Here is a 22,668-nt window from a genome sequence, read left to right as displayed (position 1 = left end):
CAAAAGGATTTACTCATGTTTTTGTCTTTGTCCTTTATGTTAATTGTTCTGCAATAATCTATTAACCTCGTCATAGGATGCAAAATTGAGCCTCACTCCCAGTTGCCATAGCATTTTGTGGTTGTCAGGTAACATACACACACTGATTTATCACCTTGCTTTATTGCTGTCATTTTGTCATGTGATATATTTCGGTTTCACCACTTGAGGGAGTTTGTGCCTAAAGATTTGATTAGCTGAATAGATTGCAAATAAAGCAGGATGATCTTTGTTGTGTACAAGAGGACTGAGCTTCCAGGTTTTTATACTAAGAGGATCATTTCAGTTTCCCCATCACTGAGGGAGGAGGAGTTGAGAGGAGAAACACTGATAAGAATTAAACCACCTCCTGGAAGACAGAGCCTCTGACAGCTGACAAGGGGAGATCCTTGCCAGCTTCACTCATCTATAGCTGCAAAGGAATAGAAGAACCAGATCCGGTAGAAAATAATTTGCACCATGAACAACAAATACGACGTGGTGGTCATTGGAGGGGGCATTTCAGGTGCGTAATAGACACACTTCATGTTGTATCAACATAATATTTTGATTCAATACATTGTGTCACTTGTTAGAGCAACTTTAACACTATTGCCTTAGTTGCCTCTTTATAAATAGAGGTCCATGACGAAGATGCATTGTAAATATTCCTCTGTTGTCAGTTCAAATACGGAGCTTTTCTTTTCTTTACACATTGCTTAATCCATTGTGATCCTGTAGAAACTATCTTTGTAATCCGTCTAGGCTGTAGGGCTCAACCTGACAAAGAACATCAGTGTGGTGAGATTATTCTTCATTTGCAATATATAGGATTTTAAAGAAGGTGCCAGCATTCATTATTCAGGATTGTGGCACTACAATGATTATCGCAGATGTCTAGAAATGTAATGCCACAGTTTAACAAGATCATTTTGTAATCTCTATAGGTGAGATTTGTGGAGGCAGATCACAATGTACTAATTTGACAGCTTTGGGCCTTGTGATTGTAAATGAGATAATATTAAAATATAGATACATGGTAAGCTTACAAAAGAGACAAGATTGGGTGCAAAAGAACTAACATAAAGAATAAAATGGTTACAAAATGTTCTGTATGTAGCAACAAGTTGTAGGTAGCATTCAGTGTGTGTGTGTGAATGGCTTTGTGACAGGGTGGAGTCCATCCTCAAAAATGCGCTGCTGTTCTTAAAAGTGGCCATACACATTGGAATAATGTCATCTAAACTCCATGATTTCATTGGGACTAGAGATGAGTGAATCTGAACTGTAAAGTTCGGGGTTCGTACCGAACTTGAATTTAAAGGGAACCTGTCACCACTTTTTTTGGCTATAAGCTGCGGCCACCACCACTGGGCTCTTATATACAGCATTCTAACATGCTGTATATAAGAGCCCAGGCCGGGGTTATAACATAAAAAACACTTTATAATACTTACCTAACGGTTGTGCGGTGGGCCTTATGGGCATCTCCATTGTCCGGTGCAGGCGCCGCCTCTTTTGGCCATTTTTGTGCTCCTTCTTCTCTAGCCACGGTGCATGACGGGTCCGACGTCATACACACTCGCCGGTATTCAGGTCCTGAGCAGGGCAGATCAAAGTATTGTAGTGCATCTGCACAGGACCTGCAAGTGTGTATGACTTAGCCGCGTCATGCACACAGGCTTCAGATGAAGATGGCCGAAAGAGGAGGCGCCGGCACCAGACAACGGAGTCGCCCATAAGGCCCACCGTGCGACCGTTAGGTAAGTATTATCAAGTGTTTTTTATGTTATACACCCAGCCTGGGCTCTTATATACAGCATGTTAGAATGCTGTATATAAGAGCCCGGTGGTGGTAGCCGTAGCTGATAGGCAAAAAAAGTGGTGACAGGTTCCCTTTAAAAAAATAAGTGTCCTAATTTGGTATTTGGGTTCTGTTTGTATCTTAACCACTAGATCAAGCAATGGGTGTTCAGATACACTTGGTGCTCACCCCAGTGAGAGACGCTTGCAGTCTCTGAATAGCTCACACTGGGAGTAAAAGCAACATTTTTGGATGTAGTATGTACAAAAAAAAGCCACCTGCCCTCCCCCGGAGGTGTTTTGATTATGGCTGGCAGTATGTGGCCAGAGAGCAAAAATGCCCAAACGGTGACTTCCAATGGGGTTCGGGCCCCAGGATAAAGTTCAAGTCACGTCCGGGTCCTGAACTGAACTCTACCTAAAGTCTGGCTGAACCCAGCGAACCTGAACTTCCACGGGTCTACTCATCTCTATTCTGGACTAGAGATGAACAAACCTGAGGTTCGGTGTCCAGTGTTCATACCAAACAGAGACTTTAAAAAATCCCATAGTTTCTTTTTGTAGATCGGTGCTTTACGTTTGTAAACCACTTGTGCAGGCATCACTGTGCTCAGGTACCCTTGGTGCTCAGCCCACTGTGAGATGCTTGTAGTGTTTTTACAGTTCACACTGGGGGAAACAACAGCGTGATGGAATGTAGTGTGCAACCCCAAAAAAATGAAAAACAAATCGCCCATCCTCCCCTGAAAGTGCTCTGTTTATGGCTGGCTGCATGTGGACGGAGACACGAACTGCCTAATTAGTGACTTCCATTGGGGTTCAGGTCATGTCCGGGTCCCAAACTGAACTTTATCTAAAATCTGGCTGCACCCCCCGAACCGAACTTCCTTGGGTCTGCTCATCTCCAACTGGAACCCATCATCCATCTAATGTGTTTGAGTGTTGCCTCTGACAACAGATGGTAAGGGTACTTTACACGCTGTGATATCGGTACCGATATCGCTAGTGAGCGTACCCGCCCCCGTCGGTTGTGCGACACGGGCAAATCGCTGCCCGTGGCGCACAACATCGCTTACACCCGTCACCCTACTTACCTGCCTAGCAACGTCGCTGTGACCGGCGAACCACCTCCTTTCTAAGGGGGCGGTTTGTTTGGCGTCATAGCGACGTCACTAAGTGGCCGCCTAATAGCAAAGGAGGGGCGGAGATGAGCGGGACGAATATCCCGCCCACCTCCTTCCTTCCTCATTGCCGGCGGGACACAGGTAAGGTGAGTTTCCTCGTTCCTGCGGTGTCACACATAGCGATGTGTGCTGCCGCAGGAATGACAAACAACCTCGCTACTCACTTTCAACGATTTTTGGTGTTGGAGCGACCTCTCCAATACCAACGATTTTTACTTTTTTTGCGATCGTTTTAGGTCGCTCAGAGGTGTTAGATGCTGCAATGTCGCTAACGACGCCGGATGTGCACCGTGACCCCAATGATATATCGTTAGCGATGTCGCAGCGTATAAATGGCCCTTTAGACTGGCGTTTTGCATATGACTCTTAATGATTGGGTCCGCTGGAGGGTGAAGTCCCTAATTCATTAAGAGGCGCCATCCAGCGTGTAAAGCCCCGTTTAGGCTTTGAAAGAAAGGATTCGGAATGTTGGATTTTAACTTGTACGATCTTTTTTGGTGTTCACAGGAAATAAGCAGTGGCTTATTCCCCTCTTACCTTTGCCGACAGCTGTCTAAAATGTATGGCCAGCTTTAGCTTCTTTAAACCCGTGTAAAAGCTAGTGTTTGATGACAAAGGTGTACATGCTGTAAAAACACAATGAAAAGACTGAATTCCCATTTTTTCAGCATGAAAGGGAAAGACGATTCATCACAACCGGCATTTTTCACCCGCTTGAATAATTTGTTCCAGATTCATTGAGAAGCACAAGCCTCTAAATTAATGTAGCTAATCTTTGGGCTTTCATAAACCAAAATCTATGCCAATTACAAGTTGGAATGAATTTTTATTATAATTTACATCATTTTGTAGCATAAGTTATAATAAATATGTTGGGCCCTTTTTGACCACACCCCTGCCATTAGGCCCAGAATATTTTCTTAAAAAAGTGGTTGAAACAGTGTAAAAACACAAAAAGTTTCTTTTTTTAACTACTATGGATTGTGCAAAAAATGTTGATTTTTAAATTTCAGAAAACTGACATAAAGTTCTTGTTGAATACCCACAAAAGACTTCAATCATATGGAATAAAGGTGACCATACACTCTAGCTATTTCTCCTGCTTCTTCCATACACAAGCATATTCAGTTCTATTGAGAGTACATATGTGTTCGTTTGTGAAAATAGAGTAAGCTGTTGAGAGTACATGTGTTTTCAATTGGAAAAGCAGAGTAAGCCATTGAGAGTTCATGTGTTTTCAGTTGGGAGAGCAGAGTAAGCCGCTGAGAGTTCATGTGTTCTTTGTATTGGGAAAGAAGAGTAAGCCATTGAGAATACATGTGTGTTCAATTGGGAGAATAGAGTAAGTCGCTGAGAGTACATGTGTGCTCAATTTGGAGAGTAGAGTAAGGCGGGCTTTGCACACTACGACATCGCAGGTGCGATGTCGGTGGGGTCAAATTGAAAATGACGTACTTCCGGCATCGCATGCGACATCGTAGTGTGTAAAGGTTCGATGATACGATTAACGAGCGCAAAAGCGTCGTAATTGTATCATCGGTGCAGCGTCGGTGTAATCCATAATTACGCTGACGCGATGGTCCGATGTTGTTCCTCGCTGCTGCGGCAGCACACATCGCTGTGTGTGAAGTCGCAGGAGCGAGGAAAATCTCCTACCGGCATCACCGCGGCTTCCGTAGGATATGCGGAAGGAAGGAGGTGGGCGGGATGTTTACATCCCGCTCATCTCCGCCCCTCCGCTCCTATTGGCCGCCTGCCGCGTGACGTCACTGTGATGACGCTCGACCCGCCCCCTTAATAAGGAGGCGGGTCGCCAGCCAGAGCGACATCTCAGGACAGGCGAGTCCATGTGAAGCTGCCGTAGCGATAATGTTCGCTACGGCAGCTATCACAAGAATATCGCAGCTGCGACGGGGGCGGGGACTATCGCGCTCGGCATCGCAGCATCGGCTTGCGATGTCGCAGCATGCAAAGTACCCCTTAGTTGCTAAGAGTACATCTGTTTTCAATTGGGAGAGTAGCATAAGCCATTGAGAATACATGTGTTCAGTTGAGAGAGTAGAGAAAGCTGCTGAGAGTACATATGTTTTCATTTGTGAGAGGAGAGTAAGCCACTGAGAGTACATGTGTTTTCAACTGGAAAACAGAGTAAGCCATTGAAAGTTCATGTGTTTTCAATTGGGAAAGAAGAGTAAGCCGCTGAGAGTACATCTGTTTTCAATTGAGAGAGTAGTGTAAGCCACTGAAAGTACATGTGTGTTCAATTAGGTTTCAAAGACTGTGGAGAAAAAGGCGCATAGGGTCTTACCAGATAAAAAACAGATAATGATAATTAAGGTGCACTCACCTACAGGAGTTGTGAAAAAGTCACAACACCTAAAAGCGCATAATCATGGATGGAGATAGCTGCAGCCCCGCAGGAATATTAGACAAATTTTTCAAAGGAAAAACGGGGGTACCCGTCGTGCTTATCACCAATGCAGCACAGAATTAATTAATCCAAGTGTTTTATTGTAGGCACATATATAGGTCAACGCGTTTGAGGGGTCTCTGCCCCTTCTTCCGGACAGTATAGTAATGACTAGGATAGTGTTCAATTGAGAGAGTAGAGTAAGCCACTGAGAGTACATTTGTTTTCAATTGGGAGAGTAGAGTAAGCCACTGAGAATACATATGTTTTCAATTGGGAGAGAAGAGTAAATCTGTCTTCTATTGGGAGAGTATCGTAAGTTGCTGAGAGTACATATGTTTTTATTTGTGAGAGTAGAGTAAGCCGCTGAGAGTACATATGTTTTCACTTGCGAAAGCAGAGTAAGCCGCTGCGTTCATGTGTCTTCAATTGGGAGAGTAGAGTAAGCCACTGCCAAACCTCTCTACCAGCAGCTGATCTCTTGTATATAATGTGCCTAATCTTTCTGTCCCTAGAGAGTATAAACGTTCCAAAACACATTTTATGGTTGGCTGGTCGTGCCAAAATTGTTTAGTTTAGCTGACTTTTTTTTCTAAGCCAGTGTAACAACTGAAAGAGCTGGGCAATAGGCACTAATAGGTATTGAAAATGATATTTTTAGTACTTCTACCTACCAATTCTACTGCCAATATTAAGAACTTCTTAATTCCCAATGATTACTTGGAAGCAAGCAAATATTTATTATAATAGGCAGATTTAAGATGTCAAATTGTCCTTATATTCTTCACCTCAGTTCTTTAAATGTCAATAATCATTATGTCAAAGACATTGGATCAATGCGGTCCCAATCGAAATGCGTCCCATCCTTCAAAAATGAATTAGATGTGGCCATTATGAATTGGGTATAGGACGTATAAAAACATATATGCAAGAGCAATATTTGCAAAAGTAGAAAGCAATTTACTCAATAGAAGATAAAAATCCCCTGTTATCAAATGGCTTTCAACTTAAATGATGCACAAACACAATAATGAAAATGTTTTGGACATGGGTGAAATTGCCCCAGCCATTGCCTAATTCACAGCTACTAATTCTAAATGATTTTCGACAGTCATTTGAAACCGATTTCACATGTGAAAACTATGATACTTTTTTTTTTGTTTTTGCACAATTTCAGCAAATGGTGTCAAAAAGCACTACAGTGTAATCCCAGCCTTATCAGATCGTAAGGAAAGTAAAAGAAATCTGATGAAATGGGGTTAACCGAAATTAATTTGTAGGGACTCATTCAGATGAGCATATTATACATATGTAAAATCAGATAACACAAGCACAGCTGACCAATGTTACTGAACCGGACTATTTAGACCAGGGGTCTCAAACACGCGGCCCAAGGGGCCGCATGCGGCCCCTCAGGGTAGTTCGTGCGGCCCCCAGGCCCGTGCCCCTGGTCACTATCGCGGCAGGTGCAGGGGCCGCAGCCACTGTCTGCACTTTGTCAGATGAATGTGTTGCTGGTGCTGCGCTCTCGCGCCGGCAACACAATCATCTCACATAAATCACTGACAGTGACACTGCAGCTGCCGCGATAGTGAACAGGGGCACGGGTCTGGGGGCCGCACGAAGCAGAGATGAGGCAGCGGAGGGAGCGCGGGACAGGTGAGAAGAATGGTGTGTGTGTGTGTGTTGACATTAACCCCTTAGCGACCTATGACGTACTGGTTACGTTATGGCTCCCTGGTACTTAAGGACCCATGACGTCCCCAGTACGTCATGGCGAAATCGCAGCCCCGGTAGCTACGATCGCTGCAAATACCTTAGATTCGGGGAGGAGGGGACCTCAGGAGGGGTGGTTTCTCCTCCCCGGACCTACGGAGGCTGTGATTGGCTGACGAACGCCGCTCAGCCAATCACAGCCACTAATGTTTCAGCCATTGAAAATCACTGAAACATTGAAATCCAGCCAAGATCAGTGGAGCTGTAGCCCTGATTATTGGCTGGAGCTGGGTGACCTCTGCTTCACCCGCCCCAAGCTCTGATTGGAGAGACCGGCCTTGTGACTGATCTGTCCAATCACTGTGAATCTGGGGCCGCAGACCACTCCCAGCTTTTTCCAGCGTCTGTGGAAGGTGAGTGGAGCTGCTGAGCCATTACTACAGGATGGGGACAAAGTGCGCACATTACTATGAGATGGGGATAAGGCTGGGGACATTACTATAGGATTGGGACATTACAAGGATGGGCACAATACTATTGGATGGGGACATTATTACTATAGTATAGGGACATTACTATAGGATAGGGACTAGGATGGGGACATGACTATAGAATGGGAACAAGGCTGGGGACATTACTATAGGATGGGGACAAGGTGGGCATAGTACTATAGGATGGAGACTAGGATGGGCACAGTACTATAGGATGGGGATATTACTACAGGATGGGGACAAGGTGGGCACATTACTGTAAGATAGGGACATTACTACAAGGGGACAAGGATGGGAAACATTACTATAGAATAGGGATAATGCTGGGGACATTACTATAGGGTGGGAACAAGGTTGGCACATTACTAAAGGATGGGCACATTACTATAGAATAGGGACAGTACTATAGGATGGGGACATTGCTACAAGGGGACAAGGATGGGGAATATTACTATAAGATGGGGACAAGGATGGACACATTACTATAGATTGGGGACATTACTATAGGATGGGGACAAGGATGAACACATTACTATAACATGGGGACAAGGATGAACACATTACTACAAAATGGGGACAAGGATGGGGAACATTACTTTAGGATGGGGACAAGGATGAGCACATTACTGTGGGATGGGGCACAATACTACAAGGGGACAAGGATGGGCACGTTACAACAATATGGGGAACATTACTAAAAGATGTGGTCAAAATTTCTATATAGTGCTAATTGTAAGACTATTAGTTACAAGAAAGGAATAAAATGTAAAAAAAAAAGGTTTATATTTAAACAAAGAATGTGCATGTTTGCTATAATGAACAAGTGAAAATGTTCAAAATCAGTGATCCCAAGGTGTGTAAAAACAATAAAATATATTATATATGGTACCAATAAAAATGTCACTTTGTCCTGCAAAGAATGAAGCCCCCCAAATTATTTTTTTTCCTCTGTGCGGCCCATACACCCAGCCGAGTTTGAGACCCCTGATTTAGACGATAGTTTTTTTTAACACAAACCAAGTGTCTCTGTGTAAAAAATCGCAGCATGCATTAGTCTCTTCCATATCTCGACTGAGACTTGCCTAATCAAGTCTATGAGTGCACAAAAATATTAGATGACAATCGGCTCATCAATATTGCATCCAATTTTTATGGATACATTGCAATTTTTAAGGGGGTTGTCCACTACTAGGACAATCCATTCTGATTCCACATATTTCCCCAGGTAAAATAATAAACCCTACAGTCACCTCCCATATCAGTACTCTTCCAGTGGAGTCCTGGCTTGCGGTGCTGGGGCTCATGTGCCTTTGTGACATTACAAGAGACTCGCATCCACTTAGCACTGGCTTTGTTTGGTCTCTTTGCCTTCAGACCAAATGAGTTAATCTACAGGAACTGAGCACTATGGCTGCCCTCACTTCCTGATGATTGCTCATTTGATCCAAAGCCAAGGAAAATAAAGCCAGCGCTGATTGGATGCGGGGCTCATGTGACATCACAACCCTCTTGGAGCCCTGGCACCATGAGGTCGGACACCACTGGAATGGTACTGACATGGGATGCGAGTATAAGCTTTATTATGTTACCTTGGGAAATCACTGAATAAGACGGAGTGGTCCTAGTAGTGGACAATCCCTTTAGCATAAGAAGCTATATTTGAACTTGTAATATTTTAAAAAATGTTGATACCGTGTTTTTCCAAAAATAAGACACTGTCTTATACTTTTTTTACCCCCCAAAAAGCACTAGAGCTTATTTTTGGAGGACGTCTTATTCTTGGAGAAACATGGTTGTGGGGTAAGTTTACCCGTCAAAAAAGCAGACCCCACCACTTCCCAGTAGACTCATACTTACCAGACCTGGACGTCTGAGTGGCTCCCAGGTCCTTCCTGTGGGTGCTGCATGCCGTCCTCCCCTGCTTCTGGCTGACACACACACAGCAGGTCACACACACATCAGATCACAGACTCACTCTCTCACTCATCACATCCCGTGTTAAACAATGCTTCCGGCCACAGGGAATGATGAGAGGAAGTCACGTGTCCACAAGTCCTGTAAGCAAGCATTGCGGCAGGTCCTTGTGCTCCACCGCACAGCCCCTCAGGATTCTGCCGGAGAGAAGAAATCGGTGTCACTGGATTTGGGGAGTGTGTGTGTGATTCGATGTTTGTGTGTGTGTGATCCGATGTTTCTTTGTGTGATCTGATTGTGTGTGTGAGATCGGATGTGTGCGAGTTTGCGATCCACTGCAGGGCCTCTGCTCAGCGTCTGGTGAGAATGATTGCGGGGTGCCCACTTTCTATAATGAAGTGTTCTGTAGTATCTTTAACTTTTTTAGCTGCATTAACACTTCATTATTGAACTGCGACTAGGGCTTATTTTTGGATTAGGGCTTATATTTAAGCCTTGCTCCGATAATGCTGAAAATCCCTCCTAGGGCTTATTTTTGGGGGAGATCTTATTTTTGGAAAAAGACGGTATAGAGATGTGAAAAAAAACAAACAGATGGAATACAGATGACAATGGCATGGTTAAAAATTTGCCAATTTCTGAACAAAAATCAAACGATTTCTCAAATGTTTATCTTAGCCTAAAGCTGCAGGTGCTGAATAACACAGCGATTAACAAGTATCTATACCTATCAATAGCCTGTTTTAAGAAGAAGAATAAAAGGTTGGTGGTGATTTAGGTTCACGTTGCCATTCGAACAAAAACAGCATGGATGATTTTCCAGGTCAGTTATAAATAGTATAAAAATAATGAGATAAGCTCTTAGGAAACTCCTATAAGGAGATCAGTATGCTGCAAAACAGGGATTCACAATCCTTTCTATAACACCAAAGCCATGTTTAGGAATATTTCTGACTGTGCACGTGTGTAGTAGACTTAAAGTCCATAACCTGCATGTGGTTACATAGGAAATGTTTTGCAATACACAAGCATTACTATAATTTTTATATAAGTATCTGTTAATGATTATTCTTCACTCATTGAGAAACTTAAGGCCCCATCACATGCAACGATTCCGGATTCCAGCCCCGTCACATGCAACGATTCCGGATTCCATCACGCACATCCGGCATCGTTGGCGACATCGTTGCGTGTGACACCAACGAGCGACCGTTAACGATGGAAAATACTCACGAAATCGTCCATCGTTGACACGTCGTTCATTTTAAAAAGATTGTTGAGAACGCAGGTTGTTCGCCGTTCCCGAGGCATCACACATCGCTATGTGTGACACCTCGGGAACGACGAACTACAACTTACCTGCGGCCGCCGGCAATGAGGAAGGAAGGAGGTGGGCGGGATCTTACGGCCGCTCATCTCTGCCCCTCCGCTTCTATTGGGCGGCCGCTTAGTGACGCCGCTGTGACGTCGCACGAACCGCTCCCTTAGAAAGGAGGCAGTTCGCCGGCCACAGCGACGGCACTAGGCAGGTAAGTCCGTGTGACGGCTCCTAACGATATTGTGTGCCATGGGCAGCTATTTGCCCGTGACGCACAAACGATGGGGGCGGTGCGTGTGATGGGGCCTTTACTCTAACATATGATCAAATTACTAGAATGTGTAAATAGGGGTACAAAGAGAATTTTAATTGCATAGGTGTTATTCAAAGCACCAGTCCAGGATATTTTATTTCACTGCTGGAGTGGTGCTTTTCATTGGAAGTCCCTACCCCTGATCTTATACTTACCCTCCAGCGTCTTCCCTTTTTATCAACGTCACTTCGATCCTGCGCTGCCATTTTTGAACTTCTGTCTGGCCGGAAGTCATACATTACGACACAAGCCCTCAATGTAAGTCTGTGAATGACAGAAAAAGGCCAGAAAAAGGCTCTCATAGACTTGCATTGAAGTGAAGACTCCATGAAACACTGGAGCTGCCGGCAGTTCACAGGCTCCCGGAGAACGATGGGAGTGGCGGCGATAGGTGATGAACACGACAAAGGGTGAGTATAAGACTAAGGGCCGCTTTACACGCTACGTATATGATGTCGTTGGGGTCACGGAATTTGTGACGCACATCCGGCCGCGTTAGCAATGTCCTTGCATGTGACACCTATGAGCGATTTTGAATCGTTGCAAAAACGTTCAAAATCGCTAATCGGTGACATGGAGGTCCATTCCCAATTATCGTTGTAGCTGCAGGTACGATGTTGTTTGTCGTTCCTGGGGCAGCACACATCGCTGTGTGTGACACCGCAGGAACGAGGAACCTCATCTTACCTGCGTCCGCCAGCAATGAGGAAGGAAGGAGGTGAGCGGGATGTTACGTCCCGCTCATCTCCGCCCCTCCGCTTCTATTGGCCGGCCGCTTAGTGACGTCACGGTGACGTCGCGGTGACACTGAACGCACCTCCCCCTTGAGGGAGGGATTGTTCGGCTGTCACAGCGACGTCGCTGAACAGGTATGTGCGTGTGACGCTGCCGTTTCCATAATGTTCGCTGCGGCAGCGTTCACCACATATCGGCTGTACGACGGGGGCGGGTGCTATCGCGCTCAACATCGCTAGCAATTGCTAGCGATGTGGCAGCTTTTAAAGCGGCCCTAAGTGTAGGGACCTTACATTAGAAGCACCACTCCAGAGTCCAAAATTAAAAAAGATGCTGGAGTGTTGCCTTAAAAGTAATTTGTCACAAGGTTCTTGTCACCTAATCTGAGAGCAGCATAACGAAGGTGCAGAAATTCTGATTCCAGCAGTGTCTCTTACTAGGCTGCTTAGTGTAGTTTTGATAAAATCACGGATTCATCAGCAGTAGATTATCATTAGAGGACTACTTGTCCTGCTTCCAGGTAGTCCAGCATATTCATGAGCTCTGTATAACTGCTAGATCTGCAGCAGAGAAAACATTGATTTTATCAAATTGACAGCAAACAGCTCAGTAAGTGACACCTCGCTGGAATCAGGGTCTCTGTCTCCACATTATGCTGCTCTCAGATGGGGGAGCAAAAACCTGGTGACAGATTCCATTTAAACTACAGTATATAATCTAAATGCAATGTATGTGTTACTCTGAGCATTAGTATTATTGTATCGCTGTATGTCTGTATAGGCTTGTTGCTGGACTGACAAGCTATGTTTATTTACCTGGTTGGACACAGAAGTTGACATTTCAAATATTTTCTTTCCAACTCCCACCTACTAAGAAAAATAAGTACAGAACCAGCACATGAATAGGTCTAATGCCTAAAGGTCGCTTTACACGCAACGATGTATCTAACGATATGTCGTCGAGGTCACGGAATTCGTGACGCACATCCGGTCTCGTTAGCGACATCGTTGCGTGTGACACCTACGAGCAACCGCTAACGATCAGAAATACTCACCAGATCATGGATCGTTGACACGTCATTCATTTTCAAAATATCGTTGCTCGTGCTGGACGCAGGTTGTTCGTCGTTCCTGAGGCAGCACACATCGCTATGTGTTCCTGCGTCCTCCGGCAACGAGGTGGGAGTGACGTGAATGCTGCTGGTCTCCGCCCCTCCGCTTCTATTGATGGCCTGCCGAGTGACGTCACTGTGACGCCGAACGAACAACCCCCTTAAAAAAGAGATTGTTAGGCGGCCACAGCAACATCGTTAGGAAGGTAAGTATGTGTGACGCGTACCGGCATTATGGTTCACCACAGGCAGCGATTTGCCCGTGATGCACAAACGACGGGGGCGGGTGCTGTCGCTAGCGACATCGCTAGCGATGTCGCTGCGTGTAAAGCAACCTTAAGGGGTACTTTGCACATTAAGACATCGCAGGTGCGATGTCGGTGGGGTCAAATCGAAAGTGACACACATCCGGCGTCGCTGTCAACATCGGAGTATGTGAATCATTTTTACTACGATTAACGAGCGTAAAAGCGTCAAAATAGTATGATCGGTGTAGCGTCGGTCATTTCCATAATTTCGGAAGGACTGATGTTACGATGTTCCTCGTTCCTGTGGCAGCACACATCGCTGTGTGTGAAGCCGCAGGAGCGAGGAAAATCGCCTTACCTGCGTCCCGGCTGCAATGAGGAAGGAAGGAGGTGGGCGGGATGTTTACGTCCCGCTCATCTCCGCCCCCCTGCTTCTATTGGCCGCCTGCCGTGTGACGTCGCTTAGGAAGGAGGCAGTTCGCCGGCCAGAGCGACGTCGCAGGGCAGGTAAGTGCATGTGAAGCTGCCGTAGCGATAATGTTCGCTACGGCAGCTATCACAAGATATCGCAGCTGGGGACGGGGCGGGGACTATCGTGCTCGGCATCGCTACCATGGGTTTGCGATGTAGTGTGCAAAGTACCCCTTAGGGGTACTTTGCACACTGCGACATCGCAAACCGATGCTGCAATGCCAAGTGCGATAGTCCCCACCCCTGTCGCAGCTGCGATATGTGGTGATAGCTGGCGTAGCAAAAATTATCGCTACGCCAGCTTCACATGCACTCACCTTGCCCTGCGACATCGCTCTGGCCGGCGACCCACCTCCTTATTAAGGGGGCGGGCCGTGCGGCGTCATAGCGACGTGACACGGAAGGCGGCCAATAGAGGCGGAGGGGCGGAGATGAGCAGGACGTAAACATCCCGCCCACCTCCTTCCTTCCGCATAGCCGACAGGAGCCGCGGTGAAGGAGGTAGGAGATATTCCTCACTCCTGCGACTTCACACACAGCGATGTGTGCTGCCGCAGGAACGTGGAGCAACATCGGACCGTCGCAGCAAGGTAATTATGGTTTTCGCCAACGCTACACCGATGATATGATTACGACGCTTTTGCGCTCATTAATCGTATCATCTAGGCTTTACACACTACGATGTCGAGAGTGACGCCGGAAGTGCGTCACTTTCGACATGACCCCACCAACATCGCACCTGCGATGTTGTAGTGTGCAAAGTACCCCTTAGTCTTGTGCAACAATGTTGATGCATATAGCTAGTTTGTATGTGTAGCCAAGAGAACCATTGACTGACCAGTGAGATTCAGAACGCCAACGTGCACTGGTTTTCTGGGAAAGAGTAAGTACAAGCCAGAGTGGCTAGTCCACTTTAGAAATGGCAATGGATTGAGAGCTGGAAAGTGTGACACAAGGTCAGTGGAACTCTGCACTGTGGGTCAAAAGCTATATTTTTGTGCCACCCATGGACAATAGTTATCATGCAGCATCACAATGCAATGCCATTGAGAGTCAAGTGTTAGATGGTGAGCTGACCTGAAGGAACCATTGCCACCTTAGAGTAGTGGATTGGATATGTGTCGCGGGCGGGGAGGATGCCACTGCGCTGCGCTTGCTAACGCTCGGGTCCGGCGCTGCTGTGATGGCTGCTCGGTGGCTCGAGTGGTGGGCCGGATCCGGGGACCCGAGCGGCACTCCTCGCCCGTGAGTAAAAGGGGTGGTTGGTTTGGGGGATTTTAGTCCGTGACGCCACCCACGGGTTGTGGTGAGGTTGGGCACCACCGCTGCTGGTGACAGGGATCCCGGGAGCGATGGTAGGGAGCAGCTGGGATGTTGTTTTCCCCCTCCGTGGGTAGGGGTTGGTGGTCCCGGGGCCCGGTGAGGTGACGGGGAGGCAGGGCCAGCAAGGTGCAGGGTCGCCTGAACTGCGCAGCGTGGTGCGGTTGTACTCACTCAGCCACAAATGTACGCAAAGTCTCTGGTAAACCAAACGGCTGGATGGACGGGTCCCGCAGCCGGCTGCTGTGGTTTCTCCCGGACGGTTGGTGGTGGCTGCCTTTCCCTGCACCTTTGTGTATGTTCGGTCCCGATGGCTTCCCAATGGTAACCCGCTCCCCAGCGTGTATATGTGCCGGAGGAGCCCTTTTGCCCGCAGGCTCTGGCCCTTGGAACTCTAGCTGTGGCGGTAGCTGTATTTCCTTCTACTGGTCGGACGGTTGCCTTCTATCGGGTCTTGGATGTTAGGAAACCCCTGGGGTTCCGGTCACTAATGAATTTGACCTCTTAACGGCGACTCCAAGCCTGGTCGGGGTCCGCAGGCCCTGCTATGTGTGTGCTGGCTTCACTTCGCACCCGGTTCAGTAACGGTCCTACGGTTCCGCGTTGATCTGCCTCTCCTGCAGACGGCCACCACCGTCTGCCAACCTTGCTCTTGGTGCCTGGGCCACACACCCGGACACGGTCAGTTTACTCCTCCACTACTACTTCACTCCTTACACTTCCACCTCCCTAACTGATCTAACTTCCTTTTCCCGCCTCCAGAACTGTGAACTCCTCAGTTGGTGAGGCCAACCACCTGGTTCCACCCCACCTGGTGTGGACATCAGCCCCTGGAGGGAGACAACAAGGATTTTGTGTCTGACTGATGTGCCTGTCTCGGGGTGGGGGTGTGTGTTGTAGTACCTGTGACGACCTGGCTAGTCGAGGGCGCCACATATGTATGAGCCAAAAAAGTGAGCAGCTTGCAGAATTCTGGGCAAACAGGTGATGGGCATATTTGACAGTTCGGCTGGGGTCTATTTTGGGAAACTTACTGGCTTTTCAAAAACATGTCAGCGTTAAAGAGAGTCAGATGGGGTTGACTGGTTCTGGACTAATTTCCATCTGAAGGCTACAGCTGTGTGCATGTAATGCATGAGTGATCAGCCTATGGAGGTATAGTGGACATTGTGTAGAGGCAGGTTGGCTGCCTTGATATCCTACGTGTGGCCTGTGTCATTCAATCTTCAAGTATAGTTGACTAAAGAGGAGGTTGGGGTAAGGCAAGTGCAGTAGTTACCGCTTAAGTGCTTAAGAAAAAAGTTAAGTCAATACTGTCTGTAGATTGGTGTGAAAACACTAGCTTGATAATGTGACGCCCAGGACTAGCCAGGTAGTCACAGACATTACACCTTACACACCCCTTCCCCTGGACAGTAACACCAGTCAAACAAAAACCCTTGTTGCCTCCCTCCAGGGTCTGATGCCCACACCAAGTGGGGCGGAGCCAGGTGGTTGGCCCCACCCACCGAGGAGTTCACAGGCTTGGAGGCGGGAAAAAAAAATCAAAAATCAAATCAAATCTTTATTTTTATAAAGCGCTAACATATTCCGCAGCGCTTTACATACATCAGGAACACTGTCCCCATTGGGGTTCACAATCTAAATTCCCTATCTGTATGTCTTTGGAGTGTGGGAGGAAACCGGAGTACCCGGAGGAAACCCACGCAAACACGGGGAGAACATACAAACTCCTTGCAGATGGTGTCCTTGATGGGATTTGAACCCAGGACCCCAGCGCTGCAAGACTGCAGTGCTAACCACTGAGCCACCGTGCCGCCCCTGAAAAGTGTCAGATTCGTTTTGGAGGTGAAAGTGTGAGGAGTAGAAACTGCAAGTGTCTGGGTCGGAGCCCAGGCACTGACAGCAAGGTTGGCAGACAGTGGTAGCCGTCTGCAGGAGTTAGTGGACCTCTGCAGAACCAAAGGACCGGGGTCGGGCGGTGGCCCGCTGGTACCGAACCGGGGAGTGGAGTGAAGCTAAGCACACAGGCAGGGCCATCGGACCCCGACTAGGCTTGGAGCCGCCGACAACGGTCAAATCCGAGTGTGACCGGAATCCCAGGGGTTTCCTAACAACCAAGACCCGACAGAAAGCAACAGTCCACACCGTGAGGATATACAGCCACCGCCATAGGCTAGAGATCCAAGGGCCAGCGCCTGCAGGCAAAACGGGCTCCTTCGGTACCTGTACGCCGGGGAGCGTACTACCGGTGGGCAACCACAGGAGCCAGAACATTCTAACCAGGTGCAGGGAAAGACAGCCACCATCACACTGTCTGGGGAGAGAGCACAAACACTGCAGCCGGCTGCAGGACCTGTCCATCCAGCCGTTTGGTTTACCAGAAACTCTGTCATTGACTGCCTGAGTGAGTACACCAGTGCCATCCGGCACCGCGCCGCGCTGCCCCTGCAACCCTGCACCCCAGCCATCCAGCCTCCCCGTTACACCACCGGGCCCCGGGATCACCAACCCCTACCCACGGAGGGGACAACATCCTAGATGTTCCTTACCATAGCTCCAGGGATCCCCGTCACCAGCAACGGTGGTGCCCTTTATCACCACGACCCGTGGGTGGCGTCACGAACTATCTACCTAAACAAACCACCCCCTTTTCACTCGTGGACGAGGAGCGCCGCTCGAGTCCCCGGGTCCGGCCCACCGCTCGAGCCACCGAGCAGCAGCAGAAGCCCCGGACCTGAGCGTGGCGAGCGCGTCCCCTCCGCCCGCCACAATAAGAACCTGGGAAGTAAACAATGACTTGAAAGGAAATTATAGTTGGTAATTTCCAAAAACTGTTCAAGTGAGTTCTTGAACATTCAAGCAGTGGCACCACCTAGAATGAACTGCAACCATCATGCTTGAGTACCTTGTGTAGGAGGTATAACCATTAAGCATGTGAAAAAAGAGGCAACTTTATGTTTTAACCTATTTTAGTCTGGCACAATTCTGCCACCCCCGTGCCAGCAGCCGAGCTGCTCAGATCCGGGTTCTCAGTGGCTTGAGGGTCTACGGTCTACGGACCAGGGGGTTGTGCGGCCACTCAAATGAAAAGGGGTATTTACAAGGGATTTTATAGAGTTTGTGATGCCACCCATGGTGTGTGGTAATTAGGAGTACCCCCGCTGCGGTTGGGAGTACCTGGGGGTGATGGAATGAGGCAGCCAGGTGTTGTGACCCTCCACGGGTAGGGGGGATGCCCCGGGACTCAGGGATAGAAGGGGAGTGCCGTTGGATGCAAAGAGGTCACTTGTATACTCACTCAGTCCATTAAGCTGACACTGACAACTGGATAAACCAAAGTTCTGGACACCGCTGCCGCTGAGGGGAGCTTAGTTTGGGTCCCGTCCCCAATGGTGTTGCCTAGTGATCCGTGACCTGCCTCCTGCACTGAATTTACTTCTTTGGTGGTCCCGGTAGTGTGAAACTTGCCGGGTCCCACTCTCCACTATGGCTAAGTGTGGGACCTTGCTCTTAGGGTTCACGCTTGGGATTTTCTGGACCGTTTTGAGTGGAAAGTCCTATCCCCCTTGTTGCGCTAGTACCCCAATTTTGGAGCAGATGGGAACGGATCTTGAAGGCTCCGTCCTCCTCGGGTAAATTATCGGGTTGCCTGAAGCTACTCCCTGACCTAGGGTCCACGTACCCCATCGTGCCCTGGTCCCATCCTGGTGATGGTGCAAGGCCGCCGGCTATCCTCTTCGACAGATCCGTTCCCCTTGCCATGATCCCCTGCGACCGGGGGTCCAGTTCCTCTAGGCCCAGACCACCGTCTGCCACCTAGATTACATTCCAGGAGCCCCGCTCCCGACCTCCTCTCACTTTCGCTTCTCAAACTCGAATCTCTCTTGACACTCCTAACCTCCCCTCCCCAACCCCCCAGGTGAGAGACTCTATTCCACTCAAGCCGTCCACTGGTGTGTTTGGTGGGTGTGGTGCAGGGTGTATCTAGGATTTTATTAGCTGATGTAGGCAACACCATGTAGTTAGGGACCCTAAACCAAGGAGGAGGTGGATACTGCACGGGAGGGTAGATTGTGCAATACCCTGTGACGACCTGATAGTTCAGGGGCGTCACACAATTTCTTAGATAAACACCCAAACACTTACATATACTCTGGTCATTGCGAGATCACATTTGTTCTATGTATACTGGATAAGGGTAAGCAACATAATTATATATATAATCATAGGCTATGCTGATACCAAAAACATATTTGTTACATTCAGGAGCCTATAGACAAATGCAACTCTATGGTATACAGTTACATTTGTCAGGGCTTGATCTTTTGAGCATACATCAAGACAACAAAGCGAAGAAAGACTAACACTAATGGCTAATGGAAATAATTCAACTCTATTGCCTCCCTAAACATGGCATGGGAGAAGTAGTAAGTGAGTCGTGCTCATAATTTTTTACATTACAGGGCATCAAATCCATTTTTCAAATTGGTGTTTTTATATTTTATAGCAGTAGCTGATACTAAATAGTTAACATAAATATAAAGAAAGCCTAAAATTAAATTGGTAATTGGTCACTATGCACATCATGTCAGAATCTTACATCCTAGGTAACATATTTACTGGGAGTATGCCTAACAAACACCTCTGATGTACCGTAAGTCTTCCTTTGTGTAGGAAAGTGGAATGTGCCACATTGTTTTCCAATATTTCAAATTTAAGATTTAGAATAATTTAATAGTATGAGATATAGTATTGCATATTGCAAAAGTGTATTTTGTGCATGGAGTTAAAAAAAGTGCATGAATTAGAAATGACTAGAATATCATCGGCACAGAGACCGATCCCACGTTCTTGATTGCCAATCCGTGGTCATAAAAGTGTGAGTCAGACAGATTTAATTAACTCTACAGGGGTCTCAGTATGAATAGTAAGGGGAAAGAATAGGCATTCTTTAGTGATAGGTTTTTAAGCTGTAAATATAGAAGTCTATTATCATAGAGGATAAGTCCTTTAAGGTAGAGATGTGCACTATTTACAATATCTAGTCACTAATCCAAAGTGTGTGGAGACGTTCATCTTACCAAGGTCAGCTTTATTTCTGCTTGTTTCTACTTATAATTTTTGACATATTTTACCTTGCCAAGGTGTCCATAAAAAAAGTTTCAAGTTCATGATATTTTTATAATTTGTACATAAAAAAACTGAAGTTTGCAACCTAGATATAGATATGTTGGAGAATTTCTATCATTATATATGCTGCCAAGTATCTTCATGGATATAGTGGATATACATTTTAAAGATCTTACATTGATGACCTATCCTAAGGGGTACTTTGCACGTTGCGACGAAAGTGACGCACATCTGGCGCCAATAACGACGTCGGAACGTGTAAAGCCTAGATGCACCGATAAACGATCGCAAAAGCGTCTGTGTAGTGTCAGTCATTTTCATAATTTCGCTGCAGCGACAGGTACGATGTTGTTCCTTGTTCCTGCGGCAGCACTCATCGCTGTGTATGAAACCGCAGGAGTGAGGAACTTCTCCTTACCTGCTGCCACCGGCTATGCGGAAGGAAGGAGGTGGGTGGGATGTTTACGTCCCGCTCATCTCCGCCCCTCCGCTTCTATTGGCCGCCTGCCGTGGGATGTCGCTATGACGCCGCACTACCCACCCCTTAGGAAGGAGGCGGGTCGCCGGCCAGAGCGACGTCGCAGAGCAGGTAAGTGTGTGTGAAGCTGCCGTAGCGATAATTTTCGCTGCAGCAGCTATCACAAGATATCGCATGTGCGACTGGGGCGGGTACTATCGTGCTCGGCATCGCTAGCTAGCAATGCCGCAGCGTGCAAAGTACCCCTTAGGATAGGTATCAATGTCTGTTTGTCTGGAGTCCAAAACCCAGCACCTCGGCCGATCAGCTGTTCTCAGTGTCGGCGGTAACAGCTGGCTAGAAATGCTTAGTTCCATCTTCTGATACTGCACATCTGCCTCCTATTCAGATCAATAGGAGGAGGATGTGTAGTACCCAGCCACGGCAGCTATCAGGGGATAGGCCAACTCCGGAACTGAGCATTTCCAGCCATCTGCTGCCATCAAGAACAGCTGATCGTCGGGGGTGTCAGGTGTCACACCCAGCCGATCAGACATTGATAACTTATCCTAAAGATGGGTCAGCAATGTTTAAGTAGTGGACAACCTCTTTAAGTACAGAGATAAGTAAACTGTATATCAGGTTATCTCAATCCTCTCACAAAGTACAACATTCTAAAATATTCCTGACTGCACGTGTAAATTATTCTAATGGACTTAGCTGGTGATTAGGTCTCTGCAAAATCTCTAAAACATGGCTTACTGGTGGGACAATGCTTGTAGGCTAATTGTAATGCAAATCTAATGCGGGCGTCACACAGTACAATATACCTGGCGATATGCCATCGGGGTCACATCGTTAGTGACGCACATCCGGCATCGTCAGAGATATAGTACCGTGTGACACCTCCGAACGACTGTGAACGAGCAAAAATACTCACCTTATCGTTGCTCGTTGACACATCGTTCATTTTCATAATCTCGCTCCTCCTTCTGCGCGCCGGTTGTTCATCGCTCCCATGGCAGCACACATCACTCCGTGTGACACCCCGGGAGTGACAAACACAGCTTACCTGCGTCCCACCGGCAATGCGGAAGGAAGAAGGTGGGCGTGATGTTTACGTCCCGCTCATCTCCGCCCCTACGCTTCTATTGGCCGGCTGCAGTGTGACGTCGCTGTGACGCCGAACGTCCCTCACCCTTCAGGAAGTGGATGTTCGCCGCCCGCAGCGACGTCATCCGGCAGGTAAGTACATGTGACAGGGGGTTAACGACTTTGTGCGCCATGGGCAACTAATTGCCCGTGATGCACAAACGACGGGGGCGGGTGCGATTGCTTATGCGATCGCACGATTTATCATCCCGTGTGACGCCTGCATTACATGACAGATCAATGGAATAGCAAATTTGCTTCTTTGATTTTTTTTTTTATATTTTACAAAACATATGTATACAATTGTGTATATGATATTTTTTATCTACTGTAGTTTATGATTGAGATGTGACATGGATAACAGAAATTAAGTAAATGTGATGGGATAATTTGGGTAAAGTATAAGGAGCAATGCAACTCTAATAAAAGAGCTTAGCTGGAGGAAAACTCATACAAAATAATCTCCCGCTGGTACACAACCTCACTTCAGTCACACTAATGGCACCCATCCTCCTTTCCTAAGTGTTGGAGGTCCGGAACTGAGTTGGGAACTTATCTCCATTTATGATGGACATGCCCTTCCCTACGTAGCTTTTGGCGTGATATTTCAACACTCATCTCGAACCTTACTATTTCCAGTTAACTCCAGAAGAGGCCCTACTCAACTTCCCCATCTGGCCGGCTAACAAACCCCTATTTAAGCTAGCTGCTTTTATTGTGGCAGCAGGAAAACTCCTGATTCCAACTCATTAGGTAGCAACCACCATACCATCTAAGAAACATCTCCTAAGTAAAATCAACCTCTTGTATTGTACCGAAGAGCTGGCTTCACTTACTTAACACAATTTGACCTCTTTCCAGAAGATCTGGAGCC

General features: G+C 47.2%; 1 protein-coding gene across 1 annotated transcript in view; it reads left to right on the top strand.

Annotated features, from left to right (window-relative positions):
• The first annotated feature begins 259 nt into the window (after positions 1 to 259).
• Positions 260 to 22,668, top strand: part of LOC142288720 (amine oxidase [flavin-containing]-like) — a 202,644-nt gene continuing 180,235 nt past the window's right edge. Inside the window, exon 1 of the mRNA XM_075333533.1 lies at positions 260 to 544. Within this exon, the coding sequence (XP_075189648.1) occupies positions 499 to 544 (46 nt within the window). The 5' untranslated portion in view covers positions 260 to 498. The remainder of the gene's footprint in view (positions 545 to 22,668) is intronic.

Source organism: Anomaloglossus baeobatrachus, chromosome 2 (genome assembly GCF_048569485.1).
Source record: "Anomaloglossus baeobatrachus isolate aAnoBae1 chromosome 2, aAnoBae1.hap1, whole genome shotgun sequence".
Classification (NCBI taxonomy): Eukaryota; Metazoa; Chordata; class Amphibia; order Anura; family Aromobatidae; genus Anomaloglossus; species Anomaloglossus baeobatrachus.
This window is presented reverse-complemented; position numbering and strand designations above follow the sequence as displayed.